The following is a 12,688-nucleotide window of genomic DNA, read 5'->3' as shown; positions in this document are numbered from 1 at the left end:
TATTTCTAGTTTGTTTTGTTTTTACCATTGTGGCAGAAAAGATGCTTGACATGATTTCAATCTGCTTAAATTTATTAAGACTTGTTTTGTGACCCATTGTATGATGTAACCTGGCGAATGTCCTTCCTACATACACTTGAGATGTGTAGTCTGCTGCTTTTAGATGAAATGTTTTACTACACCTGTTAAATCCATCTGGTCTCTCATGTTAAGACCAATGTTTCCTTATTGTAGGAGGGATTTTCTATTTTATTTTTTTGTCTGGATGATCTATCTGTCCATTGACATTAAAGTCCTCTACTCTTCCTGTCTTGTTATCTATTTCTTTTAGGTCTGTCAATATGTATTAATTGCCCCAACATTGAGTTCATATTTACTAGTGTTATATCATCTTCCTGTATTGACCCCCTTATCATTATATATTGACTTTTTTGTCTCTTATTGCAGTCTATTATGACCACAGCTTCTGGTTTCCATGGGCATGGAATATTTTTTCCATCCTTTCATTTCAGTCGTGAATGTTTGTACAAACTGAAGTGAATCTCTTGTAAGCCATATATAGATAGGTCTCATTTGGGACACCTGAGTTGCTCAATTAAGTGTCTACCTTTGGCTCAGGTCATGATCTCAGGGTCTTAGGGTCAAGCCCTGGGTTGGGCTCCCTGCTCAGCAGGGAGACTGTTCTCCCTCTCCCTCTGTGCTGTTTTTTCAAATAAACTTAAAAAAATATATATGTCTTGTTTGTTTATTTATTTATTTATTCATTCATTCATTCATTCATTCACTCATGAGACACAGAGAGAGAGAGAAAGGCAGAGACATAGGCAGAGGGAGAAGCAGGCTCCTCATAGGGAGCCTGATGTGGGACTTGATCCCAGATCTGGGATCATACCCTGAGCTGAAGGCAGACACCCAATCACTGAGCCACCCAGGCATCCCTAGGTCTTTTTTTTTTTTAAATCCATTTGGCCATTCTAGATCTTCTTTCTGGAGAATTAGTACATTTACATTTAAATTTAAGTTGTTTTATGTAACTTTCATTAATTAAAGTAATTAATGATAATTGATTTCCAGCTGTTTTATAATTTCTTTGTTCCTTTCTTCTTCTCTTGTCCTCTTCATTTGTGAGCTGATGGTTTTCTACAACATATTCTTACATCCCTCTATCTTTTGTGAATCTACATAGGTTTTTGCATTGTGCTCACCATGAAACATACATAAAACAACTTAAACTTATAACAATCTATTTAAGTTGATAGCAACATAAGTTTGAATGCATTCTAAAACTATTATTTTTAATCCTCCATCCTACATTTTACATCTTTTGATGTTCACAATTTACATCTTTTTATCCTGTGTATCCATTAACAAAATTTTGCATTTATGGTTCTTTTTACTACTTTTATCTTTTAACCTTCATACTAGGACATAAGTGATTAACCTACACCCCCCCCCCAACATTAATCTGACAGACTGTGGGTACACCTCAGTATGCTATCTCTGCTCTGTGCCCTGGGATGGGCACTAAGAACTATTTCTCCACTTGCAACAGTTCAGCAGACTCACACGTGCAAACCCCATGGTTACCAAAGCCAGGAGTTCAAAAGGGTCTCCTGGATGGCAGACACAAAAATCAGGGTGCAGCATCAGTGCACAAGCTCCCTCCTCAGGAGATTCCAGGGACCCAGAATGAGGCAGAAGGAAAGTACCAAGATGGTGCCCATTGGCCTCTGTCCCCAGACAGCACTTCAGCCAAACAAGAGGCCAGCTCTGCAGGCTGAAGCTATAGGACAAGCCAACAGACTCCTTTTTCAGAACAACCTGGGGTGTGTCTCAGTCTTCTGTGTGTGCTGGGCCCTGGGTGGAGCCAATTAAGAACTCTTTTCTCCCCTTATTACAGGCCTACGGGACTTGTGAGTGTAAGCACCTCTGGACACCAGTCAGGCCATCAAGAGGTATCCCAAAGGTGGCGGTCACAAAAATCAGGGTGCCAGATGAGTGTATATATTCTATTCTGGGAGAAAATGGTGGCTTGGAGCAAGGGAGAGGGTAAGGATGGCATCTGCCAGCCTCCATCTTGGAAAGCATTTCAGTGGGCCCTTGGGCGTGTGTTTCAGAAGCCTGACCCTCAGAGTTAGGACAAATAGGCTTCTTTCACTGAACAACTGGGAACTTTTTAGTCTCCCACCTGTCTGTGTTCTAGGCTCTGGGGTGGCAAGTCTGCATGAGCCTTAAGAACTGTTTTTCAGTTCAGTATAGCTTTGTAGGTCTCATAGATTAAAGCCCTGGGTTTCAAAGCTAGCTGTTTTGGGAGCTCATCTTACAGGCATAGATCTTAAAATTTGAGGGGACCAATGTAGGGGTTCCAACTCTTTGCTCCTCAGGGAGATCAGGATTCTGAGTTTCCTCCTGAATGTGGATTGCTACACTGTGGGTAGGGTTTACAGTGAGATTGTGTCTTGGCCTCTCCTAACCATTTTGACACAGCTTTTTTCTTTATTCACCCAATCACTAGGAGTTGATCAGCCAATTTTGGGGTGTTTTCTAGAGGAAACTGCCACATATGTAGCTGTAGATTTGGTGTGTCTGTGGGAAGAGGTAAATTCAGAATCTTTCTACATCACCATCTTCAACCAGGACCTACCCCCATTTCTGATATAATTTTTTCCTTTAGCTTTGGTGATACCCACACCCATCCTCTTGCTCATCATTCTCTCTAGCCTGATTCTGACCAACCCATGTGTCTACTGCAGCCATCCTTCTTTGGACCAGAGCTGCTACAGTTCTTTGGCTCACTTCATACACTTTCCTTAGGCAATCTCACCCATGGCCATGCCTTAAGCTTCCACTCCTATAGTTATTCCAAATGCATCATCTCAGCCCTGGCTTCTCTGAGCTCCAGACACACAGAGTCAACTGCTTCTATGACATCCCCACTAGAATGGACCAAAGGTAGTTCAAATTCAACATGCCCCAAAGTGAACCCTGATCCGTCCCCAGACCCCACAAATCCTGACCTTTCTTCAGGGCTTTGTATCTCAGAGAATAGCATCACTATTCATTATATCAAACAAACCAGAAACCTAACTATCATCTTTGACACCACTTCTCTCACCATCTCATCATCCTAATCGATAATCCTGCCTTCAGAATATTCAAAGCCTCTTAACTGAGCTCCTTATCAATTCTTGTTCCCTTCCAATCTATTCCTTAGTCTGCAGCCAGAGTGATCTCTGCAAAGCAAAAATCTAATCATGTTAACTCTGTGCAAAACCTTTCTTGGTTTTTATCTTCATAGTATAATGCCCTGCATCCTTAACAAAGCCAAAAAGTCATTGCTTTGCCTGGCTCTTGTATTCCTATCCAGTCTTGTATTTCTGAGCCCTCTTTACTGAGGAAAATAACAGAAGGACCAGAGTACTTTTACTTTTCACTTTGCTGGAAAGGAAGCTTAGTCAGCCCTACAAATTGCTGTAAGGTCCAGGTACTCCCTCTGTTTTAATCTGTCAGATAAAACATCCTTGCTCAATGTACACCAGTAGTTCTTAGGCTCCTTCTGAAAATCAAACATACTCATATTCAGACAGAGACTGATTAGTAGGCAATTGCACATACATCTGAAAAACAACAACTTAAAGGGCAGACAGAGGAATAAAGATTCATGAAATAGACAAAAAAAGATCAGCTAGAAAAGTAGAAAGAAAGCCAAGACAGTAGTCTCCTCAAAAGTCAAGAGAAAAGGAAGTGGTCAAAGGAATAAAATTTTGCAAACTAGTCTAGCAAAGAAAGATTATGTACAAATTAATTCTTTTAACAAGGAATTAACCATGTGGAGGTATTTGGTGACACTGCAGTCTTCTGAGTAGAATGAAGAAGTCAAACCCACCCAAGCAGGGAACAAGAAGGAAGTGGAGGGGAAGGCTGAGGCAACTCTTTCAAGAGGCCTGATCTCATCATGTGAAAAGGGAGCATTGGCCCAACAATGCTTCTGGGTCATTTTAAGACAGGTGAGCCGTAAGCCTACAGCACATTAATGCACAGACAGAAAAGAGCTATTAAAAAAGAAGATGAGAGAGATGACATATGGACCTCACATTCCTGAAGATGTAGCAGAAAAGGAGCTCCAGATGTGAGGCAAGTACTAAAATGGGGCCGGGGAGCTGCAAGTTAGATGTTTCCATTTGGTTACTTCTATTTTTAATTTTCATTTTCTATAAAGTAGGAAGCATAATCAGGTAGTAGAATGCTTATGGTTAAACTGTGACAGTGTAAAGAGATGCTGTGAAGAATGACAGGGAAAGTTAAAAGGAGACATAAAAGGGCACCAGGCAGTGCCCCCTGTCCCACTGATGCTGGAGACTGTGACTCAGGAAAAAGAAGGAACCCACGTGATTGTGAAAGTTTTCTGCAAAAAGGCTCAGCAGTATGAGGGTGAATGCAGAGAACATTGACAATCACGCTGATTAGAGTTGAAGTTTTGTCAACTCAGGAGCAGAGAAGTGGAAGAGTTAAGGACATCACTAACAGACTGACTGCTGGAGGAAGAAGGGGGCCATGGGTGGAGACGAAAGGGCAACCCTCATAAAAGTGAGGAAAGAAAAGAGCTGGATAAAAAAGGAAACATGGTTAAAAAAACGCTTTTACATCCTGTTAATGGTGCATTTGGGACCGGTGGAAGGAAGAAGACAATGAAGGCACACAGAGGAGGAATCGGTGCCATGGCAGACAAGGGCACCAACAAGGTCACAGCGCAGCCAGGAGGCTCTGAGGCCCTCAGGGGAGGCCCGGCCCAACTTCTTGGTCCTCCCATCATGCAAATCCCGAAAGACAGGGTGTGTGGGAAAGAGTGATGTTAAGTTGGTCCAAAAATGTCAGACATTCTTGGCGTGGCAGTGGTATCACTGCTGCTGTTTTTACCATGATGACCAGTACTTAGGTTTTGTTCCCTTTAAGAGAGATATGCTCTGTATCTGAAGATATCACCAACTTATGACTAATGAAATCAGTGAAGTCCCGATAATTTGGAAGTAGACTAGTATTTCAACATAGTTCACTTGTTTTCTTAATTTAATGCTATGAAAACTACTTTCCATCTCCACGAAAGAAAACTTGGCATGCCTGGATAGTAATCTTGATAGATGTCTTCTGTTTCCTCTGACTTCAAGGGTACAGAAAACGTTCTAAATGTTTTATGTTTCAAGGTTTCTTTTTCTGTTATTTTAGCTGGTTCACTTTCCGATGGTATGACAGCTTCATACTCTTGCTCTTCGTATTTTAGAAGTCTAATATGACAAAGAAAATAAGATACTATGGTTAACATTCTCTAGAACTTAAAGTTTAAATCTTTATACTCTACAATAAAATATCTATCCCTTCAAGCAATTTTTTGAAAGACAATTTAAAAAGCAGATCTGAGGGCACCTGGGTGACTCAGTCAGTTAAACGACCAACTCTTGATCTCAGTTCAGGTCTTGATCTCAGGGTGATGAGTTCAAGCCCCACCGCGGGCTCTACGCTGGGGGTGGAGCCTACTTAAAAATTTTTTTTTTAATTTATAAATAAATAACATAAAAAGCCGATCTGAAACATGGAGAGTCTAGTTAAATGCAAAAGAGGTCTGATACTATTACTGAAATGTTAATGCTGGAAAGAATTTAAGAATCCTCATCTAACTTAAAAGATAAAGAAATGTTACCTAATTAGCAGCTGAGTGAGGTCAGAATACATTTTTTTGAAACTCAATACTCCTATATTACTCTTTATAAAACCACCACCATCACCAACCCTTATCAAGACCAAAACCAAAATCTTCTCATAATACATTACCCAACTATTTGTAAATGTTAGAAAACCTTTTCATTACAACAGAATCCAAAACCAATGCCTGAAGCTAACTAATGCCACAGACCATGTTATTGTAAGATGGAGGAAATTCAGCATTTGTAGATCCTCACATGCTGCTCAGTGGGCACAACTACCTATTGATATATTGCACAAAAATATCACATGAATAAGAAGGCAAACTTTCTCTTCAAAGAGACAGCATAACTTCACACTTGCTCATGGGTCTTTATTCTTAAATTCTCCTCCCTTGAACACTCAGAGTCCCTTGGTTTATAAACACCTTGACCAGTTTCCTCTTCATTAAAATGTCTAATCCATATCTTTTGTTGTTGATTTTTTATACTGAATTATATACCTTTTCTTAACAATGTTTAGGAGTTCTTTTCACATTTTATATAGTAATCTGTTGTTATTTCATATGTGCTGAAAATGTCTTCTGGTTTGGACTCACCTTCTCGCTTTATGAAGTCTTCGTTCTTCCCTTTAATATAACTATCTTTGCATCTACAATTTGTGTTTATTCTTCAGAAACCTGTCCTTACTCCAATCTTGACAAAATTCTCTTACTTTTTCTTAATAGTTTTATTTTATTTTATTTTATTTTTTCTTAATAGTTTTAAAGTTTTGCCTTTCACAATTCATCCTTGAGTTCGGGGTGTGATGTGAGGGGCAAATCCAATTCTCCCTACTCCCACCCCGTAAGATAATGCAATTGTCACTGCACATTACTGAACATCCCCATCCTTTCTTTCCCTGACCTGTAACACCAAGTCTGCATCACTCCAAATGTATACAATTATCCACCTCTCGTTCTTTGTCTATCCTTGTTTTTCTATCACACTGTTTTTTTTTTAAGATTTTATTTATTCATGAGAGAGAGAGAGAGAGAGAGAGAGAGAGAGAGAGGCAGAGAGACACAGGCAGAGGGAGAAGCAGGCTCCATGCAGGGAGCCTGACTTGGGACTCGATCCCAGGTCTCTAGGATCACCCCTGGGCTGAAGGCGCACTAAACCACTGAGCCACCTGGGCTGCCCTATCACACTGCTTTAATTGCTTAAAGTTGTCATAGCTGTAGGTTCACACCTCAGATTTTTTTTTCTTAAAGAGGGCTTACATATCCTTGGCCTTTTCATTTTCCATGTAAATTCTGTTGCATTCTCAATTAAATTTTGTAGTTTTCTCCACAAAGGTCAAACACATAAATTTAAAAATGATTTTTCCTAGGTACTGGATTTTTCATTACTATTACACAAATGGTAGTTATAACTAAAATTAAATTTTCAATCTATTGTTGGACTACAGGAATGAAATTCGCTTACACTGATTTTAATCTAGCAGCCTTGCAAAATGAAATTCACTTATTAATTATAAAACTTCATAAATTCTTCCATACTTTTTTAGACATCAATCATCTATAACTGATTACGATTTGTTTCTTTTTCAAACCTTCCAGTTTTCATTTCATCTTTTTGTCTTATTGCCTTATGACCTTTAATAGGATGTCACATATAAGTGGCAATCACAAGTATCCTTATCACTTTTCTCAATTTAAGAGGGATATTTTTAAGTCTTGTTAAAATATTTGCTTCAGGTTTTTTGATAAATGCCCTTAATCATATAGTTTGCCACGGGTTTTTATCATTAAGAGACAATGCATTTTATCAAATGCTTTTCTTCCTTTAATCTATTAATAGTTATTGGTATTGATGCACTTTCTAATGTTGAACCAACCTTGCATTTTCCAGACAGGCTACTCAATTTGATCTTGGTATATCATCCATTTGTATATGCAAATGTAACCTGTAGGTTAGTATCTTATTTAGGGTTTTCTGCTTCTAAGGTTGTGAATGAAACTAACTTAGAAGATTGTATAAACTGACTGGTGGCACAGTCAGTGCCACTCTTGGTTTTGGCTCAGGTTGTGATCTCAGGGTCATGAGATCAAGCCCTACCTTGGGCTCTGGACTCAGCATAGAGTCTGCTTAAATCTCTCTGCCCCTACCCCCATGTACATGCATACATACCCTCTCTCTTTCAAATCAATTATCTTACATATATATATAAAAGATTGTACAAGCAATCCTAGCTCAATTTAAGGATATTTTCTTTTTCTGTTCTGTGGAAGAAGTTGTATAAGATTGTAATTATCCATTTATTGAATTTCTGTTAGAACTTATAAACCTAGTAGAAACTCAAAATCTCTGGAAATCTGCCTAAGCCTGGTATGTGTGGTCTGTGAGGAAGGGGTAGGTGGGGAGGCAGTCATGATTCAGAATTACAAATTCAACAATTTCAGTGGATAAAAAAGAACAAAATCTTGCCATTTGCAATGATGTGGATGGAACTTGAGAGTATTGTGCTAAGCAAAATAAGTCAGTCAGAGAAAAATACTGTATGATTTCACTCATGTGGAATTTGAGAAAAAAAATGAGTAGAGGGGAACAAAAGAGAGGCATATCAAGAAACAAGACTCAACTCTAGAGAACACACTAATGGTATCAGAGGGGAGGATGAGGAGGGATGGTGAAAACAGGTGATGGGGATTAAGGAGTACAACTGCCCTGATGAACTTTGGGTGTTATTCGGCTACTGAATTGTTGCATCATACACCTAGAACACTAGAACACTAAATGTTAACTAATTAGAACTTAAATAAAAATTTTTAAAAGTTCACCTTGCCTATTACTTATTGAGCCTGTTTTGTTCATACTTTTCTTAAAACTTTTACATTTTGTTTCAGACTAACTGCCATACTTAATTTTCTCATCCTTAAAAAAAATTGAGGGAAAGAGAAAGAGCATGAGTGGGAAAGAGCAGGAGCAGTGAGGAGGGGCAGAGGGAGAGGGACAAGCAGGCCCCTACTCTCCCCTGCAACCTGGCAGACTGACTCAGGGCTCAATCCCAGGATTCCAGGATCATGATCTGAGCCAAAATCAGATGCTTAACCAACTGAGCCACTCAGGTGCCCCAATTTTCTCATCTTTTTAACTGCAAATAGTTCTGTGCTGATGTATTTCCCATTTCCCACCTCCTTGGTGATGGTTATAGAGCCACTGCCCGGCACCACTCCGCTCCCCTTGCATTTGTGCTTTAGGAGGCAGTATATAAAGTGAACACATGCTAAGTGATGTTTCCTAGAGCTGTGCAAAGTCACTTGTGACTTTCTTTTTCCTGGTTGATTCTGTCAAAGGTCTGCCAATTTGACTTGACAGCTGTTGCTCTCCCTGATTTTCTCTCTTTGATTTCTATTTTGTTAATTTCTGATACTATTTATCTCCTTCCCTCAATTTGTTTTTTGGTTTATTCTGTTCAGTATTTCCCCCTTACTACAATGGATTGTTAGGTCATGAATTTTACAGGCTATCTTGTTTCCTAATGTAAGTTGTAGGACTATAAATTTCTCTCTGTGCAGCTGAATCAGCTATACCACACCACTTAAATGTGACAGGGTTAGTGGGGAAGGTTCAGCTCCTTCCTTTCTTCTTTGTTTCTTGCTTTTCTATTATTAGTTCTACACGGTTTCCTCCTTTCATCAGAGGGAGTCACTCAGAAAAGTATCTGTTTTCAGACATTATATTTCATTTCCAAATGTAGAGTGGTTTTCTAGTTAACCTCTTGTAACTGATGTCTACTGTGATAAAGGAGTATATGATCTATTGAGATGCTTTGAGAATTTGTTCAAAGGAGTTTTATGGTCCACAAAGGTGAAGTCTTGTAATTGTTCCCTATGACCCAGAAGAGAATATGGAGGCACCATTTTACTTTTCATCTGTTGGTATCCTTTTGCTTTCCAACATGTTTCCATACATGCATTTTTTTTTTTTTTTTTTTTTTAGTTTTTTACTTATTTATGATAGTCACAGAGAGAGAGAGAGGCAGAGACATAGGCAGAGGGAGAAGCAGGCTCCATGCACCAGGAGCCCGACGTGGGATTCGATCCCGGGTCTCCAGGATCATGCCCTGGGCCAAAGGCAGGCGCTAAACTGCTGCACCACCCGGGGATCCCTCCATACATGCATTTAATTCAGTTTGACATTTAAAATACACACACACATACACACACCCCCAAGTCTAGCCCATTAGCATTTGTTGTGATTATAGGCATCTTATTTTTTTTGTCTATGTATCCCTTTTTCTTATCTTTACTTTCTATCTCTACCTTTTCCTTTTTTCTTCTGGAGAACTTCCTCGACTTTATCTTTCACCTATCCTCTCAATCTCCATTTCTGCTATTATATAATTTCTAAAAGCTATTTTTCCCCAAACGTTCCCTAATTTTTTTAGGACTTTATTTATTCACTCATGAGAGACTGAGAAGCAGAGACACAGGCAGAGGGAGAAGCAGGCTCCCCATGGGCAGCCTGATGTGGGACTCGATCCCGAGATCACCACCTGAACCAAAGGCAGACAATCACTGAGCCACCCAGGTGCCTTATTTTTTATTCTCCTAATGTTATTTCTTCTGTCTCCTGACAACCTAGGATAGGCTTGAGCTGGGTGTTACTGAACTTTTCTTCTCCCTACACAGTGTATTTTCTCCAGGCTTCTGTGATTTAGTTTCTGTCAAATGATCCTTTCATATTTAAGAATCATCACCGAGATAGCAATGAGACCATTCTTCATGCACTGGTGGAATCTGTCAACTGGTAGGTTTCACTGTGGGATAATCTGAGGCTTGTTGTTTTCCAATTGGCCTTATCTATATAGATCTTTCTTGTTGGCTGGTCAGTTTCCCAGAGGATAATGTGCTTAGTTAGATGTTGGCTGTGAGCTTTCTCAAAGTCCAGCAGAGAAAGAATACTAAGGTTATATAATTTGGGTACAGTAATATACTCTTAGCTGTGTTTGGTGTCCCCACATCCTGGATCTCCTCTGTTGGAATGAAAGAGGAAACATTCTCTTGGCTGAGTGAGATTAAGGAAGGGGATCTGTCTTCTAACTGCTGCTTCTACAAACTTTCAGGTTACTGCTTTCGCTGCCACTGCTGCTGCCACTGCCACTTTGAGAGGAGTCCTGAGTATCTAGTAGCATCCTTACAGGTGGGAGGTGATGTGGGGGCAGGGATGAAGCAGTCACTTCTGGGCTTCACTCCCTGCCACCTTAGGTTTGCACTGTCTGCTCTGCAAAATCAGTAATCACTTATCCTTCTGTTTCCAAGCTTCCAAAACTACACTGGTAGCTCCCATGTGCTTTTGTCTCCTCTCTCCTCCTTTTGTGTGTTTATTCCCACAATCCCAAATTTTGATCATTTGGTTGTATTTCAGAAAGGACACAGTAAGAGCATGAGTTTAGCCCATGAGATTTAAACAGAGGTCAGTATCTTCCAGTACTTCCTAATCTCTGTTATTTTCTTCCTGCTGAGTGGATGCTGATCCACCAACAGGAATGTGAAAAAGAAAAGAAAGCATATCAATCTCTCTGACCTCTTCTCCATCTACCTGTATCTAACCACCTTTTTGCCTTCCTGGGGTTTTTCAGCTGTTGGTTAACTTCTCATTTCCATCAACTCCCTTTCTCACTTTTTTGGCATATCCAAGACTGGTCTGGGGAAGGAGCCAGTATTAATCTGCCTATCTTGTTGAGAACCACTCCCTAAGGTTTGTTAAACTCCAGCACCCTCACCCAATCCCCACCCCCACATGACAATGCACACTCTGCTTTATCAGAATGCCTTACCACCAGTCATTACTATTGAAATTTTAATTTCATTATCTTATTTTACCTTGATTTTGTGTTGCTTTTCTCCTTGTCCATGTCTTGATTTACTGTTGCCAAATCAGTGGGTATATTTTTGATATTTTTCTATGAAGGAACAGGCTGTAAAAAACACATTCATGTTATCTTTTAAATATAAAAGATGCTTTCACAGCTATGACTATTGGGTTCAAAACTGCGTATGTGGTTCCCAACTTTCCCACTAGGCTTAATTTAACAACTCCACTACCTTCAAGTGTTTCCTCTATATAATATGATTTCCAGGCTCTTTGCTACTCTAGTTATCCTTCTCAGAGCAGCCTCTGTATATCTTCTCATAAAATATACTTCTAAATACAGTGTTTTCCTTCTCATGATGATGAGCTTATGTTTGTATGATTCCAATTAACTTAAATTCCATACTAAAGATAATGCTAGGTTTTAAGATCCTCTCTTCAGGGAAAATCATAGATAGAATGTAACAGAACTGGTGGCCTAAGCTGTTAAACTCATTTTGCCATTCAGTAAGTACTAAAAGGCCATTTAGACAGAATAGATGGGAGTGGGTTTTGAAATATGACAAAGAAAGGTTCTCTTTCTGATTACTAAGGGATATCTAACAAGGTCAAAAAAAAGAAGATGCACTGCATAGGCATGGAAGTATACTCCAACTAAAGAAGCCAACATATAGCCTAGATTCAATGCAGGGCAGAAACAGATTTAAATGTCAACTGAATAAGCATCAGACAAATCAAATATGACCGACTGAAACAGGCCAAAGACAAGAGTAGTTCTTATTGGAATAGAAATGATAGATATTTCTACATCAGAAACGAAGCCAACAACTGCAGTATCAGTGCAGGACAGATCTATTGAGGAGACTCAAGGTGTAGAAAGGGTCTCAATGAGACCCAAAGGGTGCCAACAATGCCTGCGGATGGATCACTCACTGTACCCAGGAACTGAAAGTTACAACTCTGAGGCCCACACTTGAAACAAAGAGATAGATCCAAGGGACACTCCACTAGATTCAAAAGCATCCCTGAATCAAACCCATTCTGGATTTACAACAGAGTAGAGGTCAGCAGAATTCTTCTGGAAAAAGGCTTGAGGATCAGAGGGCAAAAAATCAAAGATGTTACACATTATT

At 39.6% G+C, this 12,688-nt stretch overlaps 1 protein-coding gene across 14 annotated transcripts in view; it reads right to left on the bottom strand.

Moving 5' to 3' along the window:
* Positions 1 to 12,688, bottom strand: part of DNAH14 (dynein axonemal heavy chain 14) — a 325,158-nt gene that overhangs the window by 296,755 nt on the left and 15,715 nt on the right. For all 14 annotated transcript variants that reach the window (XR_013381670.1, XM_077901271.1, XM_077901270.1 and 11 more), the window contains exons 2-3: positions 11,567 to 11,661; positions 5,119 to 5,282 (exon numbers count right to left, since the gene is read on the bottom strand). Coding sequence is in view for 13 of the 14 variants with exons in the window: in XM_077901271.1 (XP_077757397.1) it covers positions 5,119 to 5,282; positions 11,567 to 11,598 (196 nt within the window). In the remaining variant the exon portion in view is untranslated. The remainder of the gene's footprint in view (positions 1 to 5,118; positions 5,283 to 11,566; positions 11,662 to 12,688) is intronic.

The sequence above is a fragment of the Canis aureus genome, chromosome 6 (assembly GCF_053574225.1).
Source record: "Canis aureus isolate CA01 chromosome 6, VMU_Caureus_v.1.0, whole genome shotgun sequence".
NCBI classification, from domain to species: Eukaryota; Metazoa; Chordata; class Mammalia; order Carnivora; family Canidae; genus Canis; species Canis aureus.
This window is presented reverse-complemented; position numbering and strand designations above follow the sequence as displayed.